The sequence below is a fragment of the Coffea arabica genome, chromosome 11c (assembly GCF_036785885.1).
Source record: "Coffea arabica cultivar ET-39 chromosome 11c, Coffea Arabica ET-39 HiFi, whole genome shotgun sequence".
Lineage (NCBI taxonomy): Eukaryota > Viridiplantae > Streptophyta > Magnoliopsida > Gentianales > Rubiaceae > Coffea > Coffea arabica.
The window spans coordinates 44,615,672-44,635,373 of record NC_092330.1 but is presented as its reverse complement, the minus strand read 5'-3'; the positions used below and the strand labels follow the sequence as shown (position 1 = coordinate 44,635,373).

Here is a 19,702-nt window from a genome sequence, read left to right as displayed (position 1 = left end):
AATTTCTTTAATTAAGCTCTCTATTTGGAGAGATATGCAAAATGGAAGCCCACGGTGAGAAATAAAAGCGACCATATATAACTCCAAGGTGCTTTCTCCAGCTGACCGGAGGAACCCAACCAAGAACAAGGGTAGGGAGCAGATTTTGTCCCTTCACAAAGTCAAGAAGGATATGAATACAATTATAGCTCGATAGTTAAGATAGACTGTGTGTATATCCCGATAAACAGCTTTTGCAACACTCTTTCTTGATTTTATCGTCAACCGTGATATTGACTCAGTTAGGATAACGCCTTGCGAATTGCAATTTTGAATGGTTTTTATCACAAATGCTTCTCCTCATCTTTGTCTCCTATTTGATAGTCAAATTTAGCTTTTACAAGTTAACCATAATAAGATATGATTTGATAAACAACAATAAAACCTCTTATAGCTCTAAGAATATGGGCAAAACACACTTCTAAAATAATGTAATAACCTTTGCACCTATCACTTAATATATAATAAATTTAAATTTAGATGTTAGAACCGAACTCTTTTTTTTTATTTTTTTATTTTAATCTTCTCATCCCTCTTCACAGCCTTCCCATTTTGAACACAGAATTTGAACCCTGGCAGCGGGAAGACCCTAAGGGCCCTCCCTCGGCCGCTGGGATGTTAGAATTTAACTCACAAATTGGCAATACTAACTTTTGAGATGAATTACTTATGTGCATGCTAGCTCTCATTTTCTTCTCTAACAAATCTGTCATCGGATACTTTTGTTGTCGCTTTGTTTTAATCCATTCCTTTTCAATGCATATTTTAGAGAAGTAATTTTTTTTTATTTTTTACGAAATTAAATTTCATGTATTGATGGTTCATATATAACAAAATAAGACATCATTAACGACTAAGGGAAAAATGGTAAAATTCATGAGATTCATCCGTCAGTTATCAAAAGACATCATCGTCCAAATTTGAGCAATGAAGATCTCAATTTTATCAGAAGCGCCCTTAATACGTGCAATTGCACACTACACATCTTCCTGCAAAAAAAAAAAAAAAAAAAAAAAACCCATAAGAAAAGCCGCCAAATGAACGAGTACAACAAGTTCCATTAGATTTCATATCCATCAATCAACAGATAGATATACAGAATGGTAAAAGCACTAACACGAACAGCTAAAGGATTTCCAATTCTATAGAAAAAACTGCACCAATAAGCGTGCAACAATTTTTATTTCTTTGTATTTCTCGTCCAACTAAGCAACATATTATGCTAGCAACATATACAGCACCTTTGAATTCCGGAGTGATAGCAATTTATACGGGATATAAGCCCGTTGACGTCCAAGAAATCAGCATTATAAGTCCACAAGTTGTAGTTACCAAATCCACCCCCCCCCCCCCACCCCCGGCGCCAAAAGAATCAACCCAAGATTGAAGAGGCGGGTTAATGGCTGAATCAATGGATCATTTGTTGAAATGTAGGTTCCATATTAATATAATTAAGTTGTGTAAAATTGAAATTATGAAAAAGCAACTATATAATGACAACTCATTCTATACTCCATTGTCTAATTTCTAAATCAAATTGTACTTCTTCCAAATATAAATTTATTGCTGTTGCTTCGTCAAGTTTGACTGCTAGTTTACGAGAACATGGATGCGGTCTGCAGGCCTTCGAACAAGATGATGCGGGAAGCGGAATAGCTGCTCTTGAAGAGGGATACAAAGAGAAAATTCAAGCTGCATGTTTGCTTTTGATCCGGTCATTACATTATCAGTGTCTGTAATTTTATTTCTTTATTTATTTATTTTTACTTGATGCGTGAGGGATGAAGATAAAAAAATGATTAAAAATTACATTTATGATGCAAATTGAATAATATTTGAAAATCTTTTTTGCAAATTATGCTAACCAAACATCTTTATTGAGCGTTTCCACCTATACAGTTGTAAGTTATCAGACTGAAAAGTAATAGTACGATCCACATATAAACCCTGCAAGGCAGCCCATCAAACAATTAAGTCACAATTAAATCCTTGAATAATATCTCATTTACGCTCAAAAGTTATAAAGACTCACAGAAACAAGAAATTAAAATATTACAATGCCATCACTGAATTCACGGCCATGGTGTGCATATATACTTAAATATTATGTCCATAGACACTAATATAGTCAAAACCACCGCTAAACTCATACAGTGCAAGCATTCGAACCATTGGTCAGAACCATGAGCTCAAGGAACAGAAAAGGCTCAGGTAACCATAAGCAAAGTCTCCTAAGAACAACTGAGCATAATAATAGGACCTTCAACAAGAATCACTTCATCAATCATAGGCGCAAACACATCAAGTGGAAATATATTTTTGCAGCTAAACATGTAGGGAAAGTAGCATACTATCATCAGCATAATCCCTTCATTTCCCCATCATACTAGTATCATCAACATAATTCCTTCATTTCTCCATCATACCAGCATCATCTTCAACCTTGGTAACTGAAATTCTTATTTTGCTCAACTTGTGTTGGAACCAAGCTTTCTATCGTGCTTGTCATGGTCCTTGGATAGATTTTGAAAACAATCTGAACAAACATTGTCCAGACAAAATGTCTCTTCATATTCACCATCATTGATACACCTACCACACTGAGCACAGCGAGGAATACAAAGCGCACATGCCCTGCATAATTGAGCATTTTGATCTTTCACCTGACAACCCTCTGATGGGCAATCATAGATCAGCCTCAACTTTTGGCATATAGGACATACTTCAACATCAAGCGCACGATCATCATCGCACAAGACATAAAATTTTCCCCTCAAGTAAAAATGTGGCTTGTAAATATTTTCTTGTACTTTTTTATCCACACCCAACAGGATCTTCAGATCTTCAACATGTTCATGCGTAACACCATAAAGCCCACCAATCCGCAGGTACTTTATACCCAGGCAACCATTGTGAAGGTTGAAAGATTTCAAAATATTAACAATCCCCTCAATGTTCAATCGTGTACACCCAGGAACACATAACTGCATGAAGCAAGAAAATGAATTTAGAAACTTATTAAGATTGTACTGGCAAAATAAAAAGACAAAGAATAGGAATATTGGGATTGGCGCACATAATGTGCTTCAAAGCAACTTCAAGGAGAAGAGTTGCTCATGTACCACTCGGTGCATGATCAAGTAGAATGATGTTTAGATTCCAAAAAATTAAAATCAATCCAAGCAACCTTATCATCGATAGATATAAATATCTTTGTCAATTTTTATAAAACACCTAAACATAGTGCATCAATGAGCTTTTATCTATTTCCCATTTTAAAAGGCAGGTTCTACATGTTCCAAGAATTAGTGCAGTAGATATCATCTTCTCCAGCAATTGACACAAAATCAACAAAGAATCTTTTCCTTTACAATCTTAATCTGCCAAAAGATTTATAATTTACGTCTTGTAAGAAAAATTGCTTCAGCACGTTCCAATTGATGACTGGCAAAAGCAAGCATGAGAGCAACTTGGGTTCTTGAAATCCAGTAACTCCACAGAAGGCCGAATTGATTCATTTATAAACTATGTTCGTACTGAGAAGTATGCAAATACAAACCAACCTTAGGTTCGTTAATGTTCAAACATTCTCACAAAAGAACTTCAGAATATGTAAGAAACTTGCTTTATGTATCCAAAGAATAAAAAAGCATCCAAAAAAAGCCTCATAAACCATTTCATGAATTCTGACTGTATAATCTACATTTAAGAACAAGCGCACAGGAAATATATGGCACCTCATTCAGCCAGATAGCTGATTTACCTAGAGATAGGACATTCATGTACATAAATTACAAGTTTAATTTTTTTTTTTTCTAAAAAGGCAGATACAATTTACAGGACAAAGAACTAACTAAAAGCCCAAGATGCTTACCTTATTCAACCGTGGATTAGATTCAAGCACTCGCCTTAGACCACCATCAGTGATCCTTGGACACTCCACCAAAGTCAGGCATTCCAAGTTACCTTGTGCCCTGCTAGTCAATTCGAAAAGAACATCATCAGTTATCTTCTCATTCAAGGGCTGCTCAATGTGGATACTCCTCCACAATAGGGGATCATTTCGAACTGCATGACAAAGGGACCTACAAACCCTTTCCGCTAATAGCAGATCTTTAACTCCCAAATAACCAAGAGCATAGTACAATGCTTCATGAGGAGATCCATCATCATAAACAGAACTCCACACAGAATCCTCAGATTCCTCCTCAATTTCAAGAGAACGTGTAATGGCACCCACATTTTTTATGTTCCCCTCAAGGTTGGTAGGCTCACAACTGGATTGGGCTGATGCATGCCCCACATCTCTCGCCTCAGAATACTGATCTATCTTGCCAGCCGTTTTCATATTCCAATTAGTCTGAGCATTGCCAGGAATCGACTGCAGCCTCATCGCACTTTTCCATAAAATACTGAAACCTGCAAATAACCCGTAATCCTCGTTGCCCACACCAATATTATTGTTCTTCGTCCCACAACCTCTATAATCCACCTCAAGATCCTCAAGCCAACCAGTGATGGCCGTGAAAGTGGTGCTGATGTCCATTCCAAATGGGTCAGAAGGCAGAAGATCGACAATATCCTCAGAACCTGATTCCCGTGAGTTACAACCATCAATTCCATCCCTCGCCCGATCAATGAACTCCTCAATTTCACGTCTTCCATGCTGTGGCCTAGCAAAACTTTCGTAACTCCTCTCAGGAACACCCTCAACAAGATACCCATTAACAATCCTCAACGGAGAAACCAAATTATCCTCTGCTATATGAGCAGGGAAGATGGGCCGATGAGAATAATTCAAGGCCATTCTCGATTGTCTTCCACAAACTATATAGTTTAGTGCCTGATTTTCTCGGATGAACTCAAAGAAACAAAATTAAACGAAGAGTACAGGGAAAATAATCTTAAAAAGTCAAAATTCTTTTTTTTTCTTTTCTTTTCTTTTCCTATAGTTTTTTTTTTTTTGGTGTATATAATTTTTATTTTTTTTTTGGTGTATATAATATGTTTTAATGACCAAAAAAATAACGTTTTTTAACAACAAAAAAATAAAAAAATTAAGCTACAAAATCAGATTCAACAAGCAGACTCTCAATTTTTGGATGCCAACCAAAAACAACGCACCAAAATCTCACTGAGTTTCTTGGAACCTAGTAAATTTTGTTATCAAACTAATGCATACAAAGCTGAATGAATGAATTAAACAACAAAAATATATATACAAGAAGAATTAAGGTATTTATTAAGAACTAGGGTTTTTGAATGAAATTTATTCCCAATGATCGATCGAGAGAAATAATTAGCAAATAACCTATTGATGATGGTTTAACTTCTTTCTCGTGGAGACGGAGGAATTCCAACAAGACCGATTAATTTTCCCAAAAGTAATTATCAGATTGAATGCCAATCCAGCCCGACAGAGAAAATAATTGGTGATGAACAAATTAGTGAACAAATTTGAAATTATACAGAAAAGAAAGAATATGAAAAAAGTGGGAATTTCGACAGGATAAAGGAGGTGAAGGAGGGAAACAAGGAGGAGGAGCGAGGAGGAGGAGCGAGGACGGCAACTGGGGAGGGAATAAGGAAAATTGGGAATTATTTCCAATTTAGGGGAGATGGAAAAAGAGGGATGATGGGAATAGACACGTGTAGGGAAAGAATATTATTGTTACGATGTATTCGGTAAAAGTCGTGGCGGGAATTGGATTCACGTGTTTGAGGGAACCCGTAATTGTCGATCTTACTCACATCGGGTTTTCTACCCGTTACTGGTTGTGTTTGAGCTTTCAACCTTGAAGAGTAGAAATGGAATTTTACATGGTCAAAGGGAGTTATCATAACGCACTCTGCTTTTATCTTATGGAAGTAATTGAACTGTGTGATTTGACTTTTACATTGATTTTAGTACGGAGAACTCGGGCTAACGAGTACATATTGCATATCTCGTTCTCAGTTATTTTGCGTGAGATAATTTAACTCCAATTTTGGCGTCATTTGGGGATGGGAATTTTACTATTATGATGTAACTTTTACACTTGAGAATTGGATTTAAACACGGGGCAGTACAGCACGAGGATGTCATAAAAGATTTACTATATGTGACAAAATGTTATCATTATTATTTTATCTCGTAAAAGATTAGGCACTCAATAAGATGCGTTTTAGATATTAAAATTTTTAAAAAATAACATGAATTGAAAAAAAAAGTATGTAAATTCATGGGAGTATAATAATAATTATTATTGTGTACATTCATTTGATAGATTAGGTGTGATTCACACGTATTAACAATTGTTCATCGTACGCCCTTTACAAAAATCTTTTTATTTTAACTTGATCACATTTGTTTTAACTAATACTTGTTCTATGTACATGCAATGTCACTTATGTGCCTATAATTTGATGTACAATTTATTTATATTTATTATGACATTGTAAGATCAAATATTCTTATTAACGAGCAAATAATGAAAAAGGTCAAATTTTTTCGTAGCAACTTGTGCTAATACAAGTTAGTTTAATTGACAAAAACGATAAACTATTTTCCAATATTGATAAAAGATCTGTATGAATCTCGATAGGCCATGCTTGGATTGTTTGTTTCTGTCGGAAAATATTGTCGTTTTCCGTGATCACATTTTCCTATCACCTTTTTCCCGCGCATATATCAAATCGCTACAATAATTTTTTCATGAAAAATGACGAAAAATGCAATCCAAACACAACAAACTCTCTATGATTTTGGGATTTCTTTAACTCTTGGTGATAAACATAGTCTTATCCATCCAAGCCTCTTTCTTTTCTTTTCTTTTTTTTTTTACCAAAAATAATTCTAACTTTGTCACAATAAATGAATGTTTACCCTAGACTACTAATGTATTATTTAGTTTTTCTTTTTCCTTTTTTTTTTTAAGTTGAGAAGAATTTTTCTCCACTTCTTTGTAGAGTTGCGTGACACACACCCACAATCCTTATACATGCATGGAAGGCAGTCCAAATATAAAATGAAGTTTAGGTAAAATCAATCTACATATGGAAACGAAATAAGGCTAAAAAGATTGAAACTCATTTTCATTTCCATCGATTGTACATCAAACCCACCAGAAAAATGCGACATGCCGTTCCATCAAACTAAACCATTAAAAGCAAATTGACAGAATCAGCAGTATTCCAGTACTAAATCTATCATACACATCCCGAGGCCCAGAGTCCATCAATTGGTTAAATATATGGGATTATTTGTATGTTTACCAGTTGTCTGTTCTACCGGACATGAAGGAAATTGCTTGCTGAGCTACACACACTAATTGACTAGAACTACGAGCGTGGTTATGCAACATGTGGGACGTATGTACCATATACGAATATATGCATAACATATGTGGTAACATACACATTCTCTCTCTCTCTCCCTCTCTTTTTTTCACCCTTTGAACTATTAGTAGTGCTTCTATGGTGATGGTTATGTACCTATGTTCATGTTACATGTCATAAAAGACGCTAATAAAGGGACACAAATAAGGTTTTAAAGACAAAAAGTGTTGAGATAAAAACTTTGTGGTGTGAAGCGTAACGCATTGGATAGCCAATTTTTCTAAAAAAAAAATTTACGCTTGCATTATAAATATATTTTTCAATGCACTTTCTTATATTTTCAAACACCTTTTTATCTTACATACATTACATTATAAAAAGTGTTACAGTAATTATTTAGAATAATACTCTATCCAAACAAAGGCAGTGTTTGGATAGCCATTATTTGATTTCAAATTATTTATTTGCATCACAAACACAATTTTTAATACACATTATAATCTTTTTAATTATTTTATTACCTTATATACATCACATCACAAAAAATATTATAATAATTATTCTAAATAATATTTCAAAAATTCTATCCAAACAATAAATTACTTAGTTTGGAATTGTTATGAGATGATGCAGATCTGCAGCCACCAAACAGGCCTTTAGGACCGTACAACGGCCCAATTAATGGAATCAATCCGTCAGGCGTCAGCCCAAATATTTGAACTGTCAGTCAATCAACGTTGCTGGCGTGGTCATTTTCCTGTTGTCAGACGCTGAGGTATCAATATCATCTCTCAAAAAGTCCGCCCTTCGCTTCTTCTACACCAAAAAATTCCCTCGCATTTGCTCTCTGCTCAAACAAAAAAAAAAAAAAGGGAAAAAAACTTTGCATTTTTCCCCAGTTTCAGCAGCTCACGCATTGCACTCTGAAACACGCAGAGGAAATGGCGGAGAGAAGAGACAAGAGAGAACAAAAAGTGGGTAAATTAATAGCTCTGACCGGTGCCGCTGCCTTTATAGCTATTGCGGTCAACTCCGCCGTATCTGCTATCAACTCTTACTCCAAAAACCGCAGAAGAAAAGGTTTGTTGATTATTTATATGTTTTAGAAATCACTTTCATGTTTCTTACATGTCTACGCCTCTTTTCCTCGTGCGAGAAATGACTGTTTTATTTCTTTTCTTTTTATTTTTGGAAATTTTTGGTTAGATAACTTTGATGCATATTAGTATATTGTTTTTGTTTGGTTTGGTGACGTCTCAGAGGTTCGAGGATCGAAAGTGCAAATAAATTTATCTGCTTCGGAAATTTTAAAATTAGCCGACAGAGTAATTGCGAAATCGAAGGGAGTTTATGATGCAGTAGCTTCTGTTCCACTTGACAAGGTATCGAAGCTTTCTCTTTTTTCTTTTTGTCGTTTTTGCTTCTTTCTTTAAGTTTTTGTTTGCGATTTATGTGACATTTTATCATGGGAATGGTTTCATTGACTTGATTAGGCTCCTTTTGATTTAGTTTTATGTAAAAAAATCTAAAATTGTTGATCATTTTAGTCTATTACTTATGTCAGAATTGGTATTAAGATCACCTATTCCTGCCCCAAAAAAAAACCAACACAAGGAGAATGAAAAGAAGGCTTTACCATTGGAATATTATTCATCATCGTGAAATAGCAAGGATTAACGACAGTTGATTGCAGCTCAGTCTTTTTTCCTTTTTTTTTTGTGGTAACTTGTTTACCTATTTTTCAGGTCACTTTTGCAAATGTGGTATTACCATTAGCTGAACTAGAAGCACAACAGTTTCCCCTTGTGCAATCTTGTGTCTTTCCAAAATTGGTATCCACTTCTGAAGATGTAAGAAAAGCAAGTGCTCAGGCTGAGCAAAGGATAGATGCTCATATCTCTATATGCAGGTTTGAGGACTATTGTGTTTAAACTACCTTTTTCGTGCAATTCAAGCGAAAGTCAGATTTTGGAATTCTTAAAGCTGCAACAACGAGCTTCTCCATAAATATGTTTTTTAAGTTTACACCATTTAAATTGGAATTGCCAACAAGAGATAGCAGCACTTGGAGCTGAAACACTTCCAAACCACTGCACCAAACTCTCATTCTGTTTACATTTTTGATATCATCACTCTTTTCAATTTCCTTGTTAGTTTCTTCCCACCTTCAACTGTCCTTAATTGGTATTGGACTGGTGTTATTTTAAATCATTCTTCGACATTCATGCCTTTTAGATGGATGAGAAATGAGTACTGAATTTGTGTCTGAAAATATTACTGTTGTCAGGATAACATTACTGTTATGGAGAGTTAGCTAGACTTCAACTTCCATCTTACAAGAAAGAGATGACAAACTTTTTCGTCTCAAACTATTAACTAAAACATAATTGTTGGCAGTTATATTGCTTCTTAATGTTTTATTTAGTGGAGATTGCTGCGCTTGCATCATGATTTAAGTTGTACCATCTAGTTAATGTTTTTCATGGAGGTTGAATTGATTATTTGCTGGTGACAGATTTCCTTTTGTTGACACCTCTATCTCATGCTTTGAGATGCCAAGAAAATTTTTTGTGGTTAATCTCCAACAATATCATGGTCAGGATAGGATAATTTATTATATCTATTTCTTAGCTGAGCTTTTGTTTATTAGAAATCTTGTGATTGTATTTTTTTAGGTGATAATTGGTATGGAATCTAGTCATAACATATAATCTTACATATCCTTTGCAGTAAGCGGGAGGATGTCTACCGTGTCATTAGAGCTTTGATGGCTAGAGGTGACTGGATGAGCTCTGAAGCAAAACGCTTTACTCAATCCCTGGTATATGTTGCTACCTGCTTGAGTGTTATGATTGGATCCCTATCTTCACAACTGTTATGATTTTAAAGTTGATACCAAATTGCTTTCTTTGTATCTTGAGAGTGACTGGTAGTTCTGGCAATTAGAATCTTATCTATTGTTTCTTAAATTTAAGCACACAATGTCTTCCTTTGTTGGAGGCTGACAACTTTGAACATTTCTTGTGGATGACATGAACTTCTATTATCTATAAGTGTACAGGTATAAGGATTTGTAATGGAGAGCACATTTTAAATAATGTAGGACTTGTTGGATATCCCTGCTTGACATTTTATTGCCTTTTGCTACCAAATGTATGGAGGTTTTGGTTGATGCTAGTTCCTTTGCCAGTGGATATTTATTGTTTAATATTCAGTGACAGGTTCAGGATTTTGAGAGGAATGGATTAAATCTCACCTTGACCAAGAGGGAGGAAGTTCAGCGCTTGAAGACTCAAATAGATGAGCTGAGCATGCTCTACATCTGCAATTTGAACGATGATAGAACATGTCTGCATTTTAGTAAGAATGAACTAGCTGGTTTACCGCTGGAATTTCTCAAGGTAATGTGCTCATAGCTTCACATGAAATCTGGCATATCTTTCTCTATTACATTGTACAGGCTGTCATAGAAAACTTTTTCTGCCTTCTATTTTTTGTTTATATTGAAAGCATTGTCCTAGTTGCTAATTGGGACTATATGGTTAGATATTGGCATATTGCACATGCCAGTCTTGTAGACGCAAACTAAAGGTTTGAGGATGTCAAACTATTTGTAGACGCTACTATCATATTTATTTGATCTTCACTTTAGCAGCAGAATGTGTAAAAAACTTAATAGAGATTGAGTGAAGAATATCTAAGTGGGCAAGACTCATTAAATTTTTGAAATTTGATATTATGTCAGCAAAATTATTGCTCTAATGTTGTTTGCAGACTTTAGATGAAGCTGAAAAGGGTAAATACAAGATCAGTTTGAGAAGCCATCATGTATCACCAATCTTAGAGCTCTGCAAAGTAAGTCTATCATGAAATTTGCATTTTAGTCCACCACCCTCAACTCTGATTATTGATTGCTTTTGCTATTCCTCATGTGTATCTTTTGGAACATGATCTTCTGTTGGACTCAGGTCCTGCCTAATGATCCATGACATACATATATACATTTCCCATTATTGGCAGGATTAGAGTTGGAACTGTGTCTGTATTCCTGAAATAAAGTTGGCAAATTCAATCTTCTTTTAGTCAATTTTCATGAATGTTGAAATCGTCACAAAATGGTTTATTTGAAGTTGTTAAGGTAATGATATAAAATGAACTATACAAAGTGGCAAATTTGGTATCACAGGCAGTTCATTTTGAAGTGTTCTCTGTACCTGTTGCCATAAATGATAATTGGCCTTTTAAACTTTCATTCTTCTTTTCTTTGGATCACATATAAAGTTTCACTGTTTTATGCTTTTAGTGGTTGTTTACTGATGCCATGCAGCATATCTAGTATGTCATTGTAAGCACAATTGCAGTAGAATGAATTAGTATGCTATTTGTCTAATAATTTCAGATGACAGAATAGAGCATTTTATGTTTTAAATGTTGATTGCACTTGTATTTTTATTAAAAGCAACCTAATGCATCATAATGATGTTGATAGGTAGGGTCAACGAGGAAAGCTGTGGCTGTATCTTATGGGGGGAGATCTGAAGCCAATGTTGATATCTTAGAGAAACTGGTAAAAAGACCACTTACTTTTCTGCAGATAAGATCTGTCATGATACTGTTGCGTCACTACTTTGAAGGAACTTTTTGCTTTTACTAACTTAGCCATTCAATATTTCTGTCTAAAAGGAAGGTCATGCTGCCATTGCATGTAAGGAGTTCTTTCATGCAAAGTTGCTTGGATCACTTGAAAGTTCCTGTTTGCCCACCAAAATAAACAATTCCTGTGGCCAAAGCAGTGATCATGACATTTCAGATTAAAAAAGTTATCATAGCTTGTTCTCTTGTTTCCAGGATCCTCGTTTGTATTCCTATTGGACATAGAAAAGGAAAAATTTTCAGAAGGGAACAATCTTGATATATCATGTGAATCCTTCTCTTACAAATGTATTCGCTCTTTGTACTACAGAATTCTGGTGCTTTCTTTTCATACTGTTTCATTTTGTGATTAGCTGGAATATTTGTAGTACAATTTCATCTTCAAAGATTAGCATTTTATCGTTAAGATTAGACGAAAACCATTAGCATTTATAATGTGGATTCATCACCTATTTCCTCTACTTATATAAGCCAGTCATTAAATCTATGAGTCCCTTTTTTATCTGTGACAAGCGGAACCACTTTTCTCTGTAATTGTCAGATTCAATTAAGGCACAAGCTTGCCAGGTTGCTTGGCTTTTCAAGTTATGCAGATTATGCTATTGATCATGGAATGGCAGATTCATCTACAAAGGTGTGTATGACTTGATGGCATTTGTTTATTTGACAATTGTCTTACCTTGGATGAATTTGACAATCTTTTCATTCTTTAATCGAACTGAAACTTTGTTTCCAAGTTAATGTCTGAATTGTTGAATGCTAGTTTAGCTGGACAATCGCTAGAGTTTTCAATTTCTTCTCCTCTGTCTAAAGTGTTAGATGCCTTTCCAGGAAAACCCCTCATGAGATTTCAGGGGGATCTGAAGCAACTATTTGTAATAATCTTTCCTGGTGTACACAAAGATATCTCATCCTTGATTCCTGTAGCTTTTGTTTGGCCAATACTTCTCCTCAAATCTGATGAGGATCTTTTATAAGAAAAAGTAATACGGCAACTGACTCTGCAAGGACGTGTCAATCCCCTTCAGTGTCTTTTGGTTGACAGATTGCTATGCATCACTAGCATAAGTAGCACAACTTAGGGAGTAATTTATGTACAAAGATAGCATTCTCATTCTTTGTTCCATGCCTGTTATGCAGAATGTTGGTTTCTTGCAATGATTTCTGATGCCTGAACAATTTTTCTTTAGGTGTTTGAGTTCTTGGAGGATATTTCCGGAAACTTAACTGAACAGGCCTCCAGGGAACTGGCTATTTTAAGACAATTGAAGGTTTGTTTCTAATTTATCTATGCATGAGGTGATGTTGACCTTTTCTTTTTTGCTGACTTAGTATAGGTCTATGATCTTAAAATGTCCTTGTGTTTCGCATATCATCTTGTATCTCTTGTGATTCAGAAGCAGGAGGAAGGAGAATTAGCATTTGGAATTGAAGATCTACCATACTATGTCAGAAGGGCCAGAGATCAACAGCTTGATTTTGACTATGGAGTTGTTAAACAGTATTTTCCTGTCAATTTGGTTTTGTCAGGGATCTTCAAAATATGCCAAGATTTGTTTGGTATTGTGATCTCTTATGACCTTGGATAACAATTTTCTTCTAAGCTTGTTTGCCTTACTTGTGATATCATAACTTCTCTTTTTTTGGTTCAATGAAGGGTTAAGATTTGAGCTAGTTGCAGATGCAGAGGTTTGGCACAGCGATGTGCAACTTTTTTCAGTTATCGATTCAATTTCTGGGGAACTCATGGGTTACTTCTACCTAGATATCTATTCCAGGTTCATCTTAACAATAAATTTGCATGTTTTTGGTCACTTCTTTTTGGGTAACTGGCATTCAGCTAATACTGAAACTCCTGTGCTTTTAATCAGGGAGGGGAAATATGCTCACACATGTGTTGTGGCTCTTCAAAATGGCTCATCAATTAGTTGTGGTAGATTGGTACTCCGAGAAATGACATCTCTTTCTTTTCAGTTCAAACTTCAACTGTTTGATTTTTTTTTTCCTTTAAATGATGTTTGGACCTAGATTACATGTTTATTTGGTACGAAAAGGCACCCAAAGTTGTAATTTTTAATAAAGGTCTCTCTCACAGCTTTCACACACGCACACACATGCTATCTCTCTCTCTCTCTCTCTCTATTGATTTATTTCTTCCTATTCTATCATCACACATCTGATTGCTTTCCAGGTTAGAATTCCTTAAGAGTTTTGCGATGGAATTAAGTCATTGTGTGTTGTACCTGATAATCTTGTCTCCTACTTGGTAGCCTAGACCCCCTTTTGTTGAGTTGACTTCTATTTTATATTCACAAAGCATCACATAAACATTGTTCCTCTTCTTGTTTGGTTATATGTGAAGCTTTATCTATGTGTATGTTTTTCAATTCTCATCTGCTCAGAATCCTTCAATTGTGTGTGACATTAATGTCAATTATATGTTTTTGGCACATATATTGTTCAACATCGATTTCACTTTTGCAGATTCCTGTAGTATTACTTATTTCCCAGTTTGAAAAGGAAGTGGAGGGTCATCCTGGGTTATTGCGGTTTTCTGAAGTACTTAATCTTTTCCATGAATTTGGTCATGTGGTATGTACTTTCAGTTGTTGGAATTGTTTCCTGCAGTGATCGATTTTCTTATTAAATTATCTAATTAAATTAATGCTAACATTTCCTTTAGGTTCATAGTATCTGCAATTGTGCAACATTTGCCAGATTTTCGGGGCTGCGTTTAGATCCTGATTTTGTGGAAATCCCTGCTCGGTTGTTGGAAAACTGGTATGTGGTTAATCAAACTAAATCAACTAACTTTTGGTTAGGTGAAATTGTGAGCTTGCATTCACCTGTTTTGGAAAATTTTCTGGTCAGGTGTTATGAAAGGCTCTCTTTGAAACTTATATCCGGTTTTCATCAGGTGATACATTCTATACATGTCTGTCCTTTATCTTTTTAGATTCCTACTTTTTCTTTCTGAGCCAATGTAGCGTGAAGAAAACTATCCTATTCTTAATGTTTGTGGTTTCTTGTGAAGACTCGTATATCTTGTGAGCCCTGGCTATACTCACTTCAAAAATTAGTAAGCAAAAGTACTTTGCGTAGAAAAGAACCTGATGATTCTCATTTTGTAACTCTTTTCTAGGATATATCAAAGCCTATAGATGTTAAAATCTGTGAGTCACTGAGGCAATGGCGATGTTCCTTCTCAGCATTGAAATTGAAACAAGAGATTCTTTACTGTAAGTATTACATTTTCTTTTCCACAATGCAGAAAAACATTTCACTGCTCATCTTCATAGTGATATACATGCATCGTAGCATTTAAATCCAATATATTGCTGCTTTTATACATGAATATCAAGCTCGCTCGCTCCTGCTCTCTCTCTCTCTCACAGCCCCTCTTTCCACTCCCTAATCTACATCATACCCCTGGAAAGGAAGATTCTGTTACTTTCCATGCTTCAGCAATGTGTATCGTGGAGCTGTGAGACTTCTTTGACATTGTAACATTAACCTGTTTATAGTTGAAAGGTCCAGGACTTTTGGCTTTAACAGAATAAGTTTAACAAAAGGAAAAAGAAGGAATTTATGTGTCAAAAAATTGGCTGAATGAAAGTCTTTTCTTCTTTTCCTTTTGTTGGGTTGGAGGAGTTGCAAGTTGGTGCAACCATACAGTGGAGAGGTTTACTAATTTTTTTTTGTTTTTTTGCTTATGATGATGTAATCAATTTGTGCTTTTAAAGCTTTCCAGCTTATGTGATTCTCAAAGGTTGGTATCTAAATGGTTAATTTTCCATTCAATGAAGTCCTCTAGAGATCCCCACAGGCCTGCTGAACTGTGGGTTTTCATACAAATAAACCCCCATTTAAGTGTAAGGAGATTTTGAAAATAAGCTGGATGGTTTCCGTTGGAGAAATTTTGAAGCAAATCTGTGATATATTTTGCTTCTTATTTTCTGTCTTTTTGTTTGGTCTAGAATTTCATTGAACAGATATTTCAACATGTGCTTCTATTGCCGACTGAATCAGTGTTACTTATACTCTACTTTATGAAGCTCTGGAAACTTGCCTTTCAGGTCTTTTTGATCAAATTATACATTCAGCTGAAAATGTTGACATGGTAGAACTATATAAGCATCTTCATGCAAAAGTAAGTGTTGTCAATATAACTGAATTTCTTAGGCATCCTTTTTGCAGGAGTATGATTAGCATTTTTTACCTATCTTCAGGTTATGCTAGGATTGCCCATGCTGGAGGGAACAAATCCAGCTTCATGTTTTCCTGGTTCTGCAATTGGTTATGAAGCTACTTGCTACCGTCGCATTTGGAGTGAGGTCTGCTTCATTCCCTTGTATCATACATAGTTCTGGTAGCGCTTTTCAGTTATTAGTTGCCATATCAGCTGATGCTGAAGTATTACTTGGAAAGTTTTTGCTCTAGATAGCCTGACTTGCCATTCTGCCCGTCGCTTTGGGAGTTTGGGGGGAGGGTGGCACTATGAGATGGGGACTTGGTGGAGTGACTTAAGTTGCACATACTTCGTGCAGGACTTAGGTTTGGAATTTGTCATCCATGGGTTTGTCTCCTGGCAAAATTACAGCTCATCAAACCTGAATATAGCAATGAACAGGAACATGTTGACCTCTAGAATAGTTGGGGAAGAGTTGTGACTTGGGGCTTCTTTTACAATAATCTATTTGGGGCCACGAAACAATAGCTTCTTGTTGATAAAAAATGTTCCTTGGGGTGCATATTTTAAATAGAAAGATATAAATGTAACTATGAATTTATAGCTACACCTATATCTATCTAGTTACTTTACATTGGTGCTCTACCTGTCCCACAAGCCTTAAAACTTTCATAGCTGCATCGTCTCATGCTTGTTCTTTACTACTTGATGAATTGATGGTTTAGGTTTTTCTAACATTAGATATAGTATGAATATGGTGGTGGTGCCCAATAATTTTATCAATAGTTTAATATTGCATTACCGTGATAGGTTTTTGCTGCTGATATTTTTGCGTCAAAATTCAGTGATGATCTTTTCAACCAGTACACAGGCATGCAATTCAGGAGTAAGGTAAACGGAATAAATGAATTATCTACTCTATGTAACTGTTAGCACCTAGGAAATTGAGTTTTAGAAAGTTTTCAAGCACAGCTGTTCAGAATCATACATATTACTTCACTAGCCTTCAAGTGGCGATTTTTTTCAACCAAAAGAAAAAAGGGAAAAGGAAAAAGGAAACTGCTCAACATCTACCCCTTGATTGCTGAAATTTCAATTAATACAAATTGGCAGGTACTCGCTCCAGGAGGGGAAAAGGATTCTCTGCAAGTACTTTCGGATTTTCTTGGGAGAGAGCCCTCAATACACGCCTTTCTTGACACCAAAGCTGATAGAAGCTAGCTTTCATTTACTCTAGCAAAGATTCTTTGATTTTGTTAGTGTAAAATTAGCCCAGGCCCTGAGATATTGTATATTCAGTTGTACGTTTCGTCTATTACCCTGCTCTGACTTCTGAGAGGATCTTTAGTGGGTAGCCTCCCATGGGAACATGACCAGAAGAAAATCTACGATCCTTTTTGCCAAAAGATGATTAAAGTATTATCATCATGAACTTTATGTCACGGCTTGTATATCAACATCACACATAATTAAGAGTTACCCAGCTGGTAGATATCAATCGGCTTGAAACCGTGGTGTGATGTAAAGAAATAATGGTTTGTGGATGCTAATTCTCGTTTCTGAATCACACAAATCTGTGATAATGGTCCTTGTGGCTGATGCTGATGTTTCATAGGAAAAGAAGTACAGCAAAGACTACCCGAAACCATTAAAGAGAGGCTGGAGAATTGGAGAATCATGCCTTCTTATGAAATCTTATTTTGGTTTCATTGTTCCAGAATAAGTCTGACTCACAATCAAGCATAATATTGATCATGGCCATTCAGGCACTTCGTGTTGACTGATGCGCTTTTAGGCGTCAGAGCTACAATATAATATTTTGACGTTAGGTCTAGGCAACAACGTCCGGGTTGATGTATTTTGGAAAAATATTGCGCCTCAATAATCAATAATTAGACGATGTTCAGACCCCAAGTTCCCACGTTGAAATCTTTTTTTTTTTTTTGCATGGTGACAAATCTGGTAAACTGACTGCTAGTATTTTCAGCTTTTTAAGACAGACACCATTTTGCTTTTACTTAATTTCTCTTCAACGAGGGAAGACAGGACTCGCTTTTAATAGAAAACTAACAGCAGTTTGGTGTCTGAGTTTGTCCAGGGTTGGTGTTGTACAAAAGGTTTCCAAATCATTCACCATCATTTCTAGACGAAAATATTAAAGAAATTCATTTGAAAATTTACAAAATGAAGGATGATTTTAGCTAATGAAAGGGATTTTAAAATTCTGAGCCAGTTGAGGGTTGCATGTAGGGGTGTGCAAAATCGAAAAATTCCGATTTACCGACCGAATTCGAATTGAATTCGGAATTTTCGAAATCGGTAAATCGGAAATCGGAATCGAATTCGGATTTTCCGAATTCATATATTTCGAATTTGGTTCGAATTCGGTAATGGAGTTTTTCAAATCGGAATTTCCGATTTCGAATTCACAATTCGAAATCGGAATTCGAATTCCGATTTCGAATTCACAATTCGAAATCGGAATTCGAATTCCGATTTCGATTTCAAATTCGTTTTTAATATATAAATATATTTTTTTTACATGTAATATATAATTAATACTATATAATATTATATAAAATTTATATAATATAATATAATATAATATAAAATTTATATAATATTATATAATATTATAAATTTTATATTATATAATAATATATAAATTTTTCCGAATTCGGTGAAATCGGAATTTACCGAATTCCGAATTGAATTCGGTACGAATTCGAATTCGGAATTGGTGAATTCGAAATCGAATTCGATCGAATTACCAGGTACCAAAATTTCGAAAAATTCCGAATTCAAACTTCCGAATTACCGAATTCGAATTCGATGCACACCCCTAGTTGCATGTCCAAGCTATTGTGCATGTGAGGGTTGCCTGTTCAAGCAAATGTGTATGTGGAATAAAATGGTGGTTAGGGAAGGAATTTGTAGTTTTTTACAGATTATTTTTTGTTAAAATAATAGCCTTCTTAACTACAATCCTTGATTTTTCAAGTGAAAAGCTATTTTTAAAGTTTGCAACTTGGTCATCGTGTAATCTAAATAGTCAATAATTCTTGATTTCTATTTCAAGTCAAATGACTAAAATGTTAGACCACGTAACTCGATCATATTAAAAAAAAATTCAATCATATTTAATACAAATTTTTGAATGAGTGGATACGGTTCGTATGAATTAGATAATAATCTGGATTACACTCTATAAACTAGACTACGAATAACAATATTTCAATATGTTAAATAAATACACGCGTAGTCTATGAATTTTAATATCTTTTTCTTTGACTTTGTGTATATGATTTTATGACTTTGTGTATGTGATTTTGTTAGGACATCAAAACGGGAAATGAAAGGATAAATATATCATGACTTACCCTCTGCATCTGGTTGTTTAGAATTGAAAAGATAAAACTATTTACCACAAATTTTCTCTGACATCCTAGGAGGCAATCTACTTAAACTATGGACATAATATCTCAATTTGAATACTATAATGTT

General features: G+C 35.1%; 2 protein-coding genes across 3 annotated transcripts; one reads left to right on the top strand and one right to left on the bottom strand.

The window, feature by feature from the left end:
- Positions 1–2,412: 2,412 nt before the first annotated feature.
- LOC140016781 (F-box protein SKIP14-like) lies at positions 2,413–4,987 on the bottom strand. The gene is made up of 2 exons (XM_072070600.1): positions 3,914–4,987; positions 2,413–3,023 (listed from the first exon to the last, which is right to left on the bottom strand). Exons 1-2 carry the CDS (start codon positions 4,844–4,846, stop codon positions 2,508–2,510), a joined length of 1,449 nt encoding a protein of 482 aa, XP_071926701.1. The 5' UTR covers positions 4,847–4,987; the 3' UTR covers positions 2,413–2,507.
- Positions 4,988–8,101: 3,114 nt separating this feature from the next.
- On the top strand, positions 8,102–17,707 carry LOC113719516 (probable thimet oligopeptidase). 2 transcript variants are annotated; one of them, XM_027244732.2, is made up of 20 exons: positions 8,102–8,436; positions 8,617–8,738; positions 9,102–9,265; positions 10,087–10,177; positions 10,578–10,757; positions 11,131–11,211; positions 11,846–11,923; positions 12,551–12,643; positions 13,200–13,280; positions 13,407–13,569; positions 13,667–13,787; positions 13,881–13,950; positions 14,494–14,601; positions 14,693–14,790; positions 14,881–14,926; positions 15,152–15,248; positions 16,086–16,159; positions 16,239–16,343; positions 17,009–17,089; positions 17,312–17,707. In XM_027244732.2, the coding sequence occupies exons 1-20, from the start codon at positions 8,298–8,300 to the stop codon at positions 17,417–17,419; spliced, it is 2,100 nt and encodes a 699-aa protein (XP_027100533.2). In that variant the 5' UTR covers positions 8,102–8,297; the 3' UTR covers positions 17,420–17,707. The 2 variants fall into 2 exon arrangements, with proteins under 2 accessions (XP_027100533.2, XP_071927113.1); XM_072071012.1 differs by lacking the exons at positions 16,086–16,159; positions 17,009–17,089; positions 17,312–17,707 and having other exon boundaries at positions 8,155–8,436; positions 16,207–16,302.
- Positions 17,708–19,702: the final 1,995 nt, after the last annotated feature.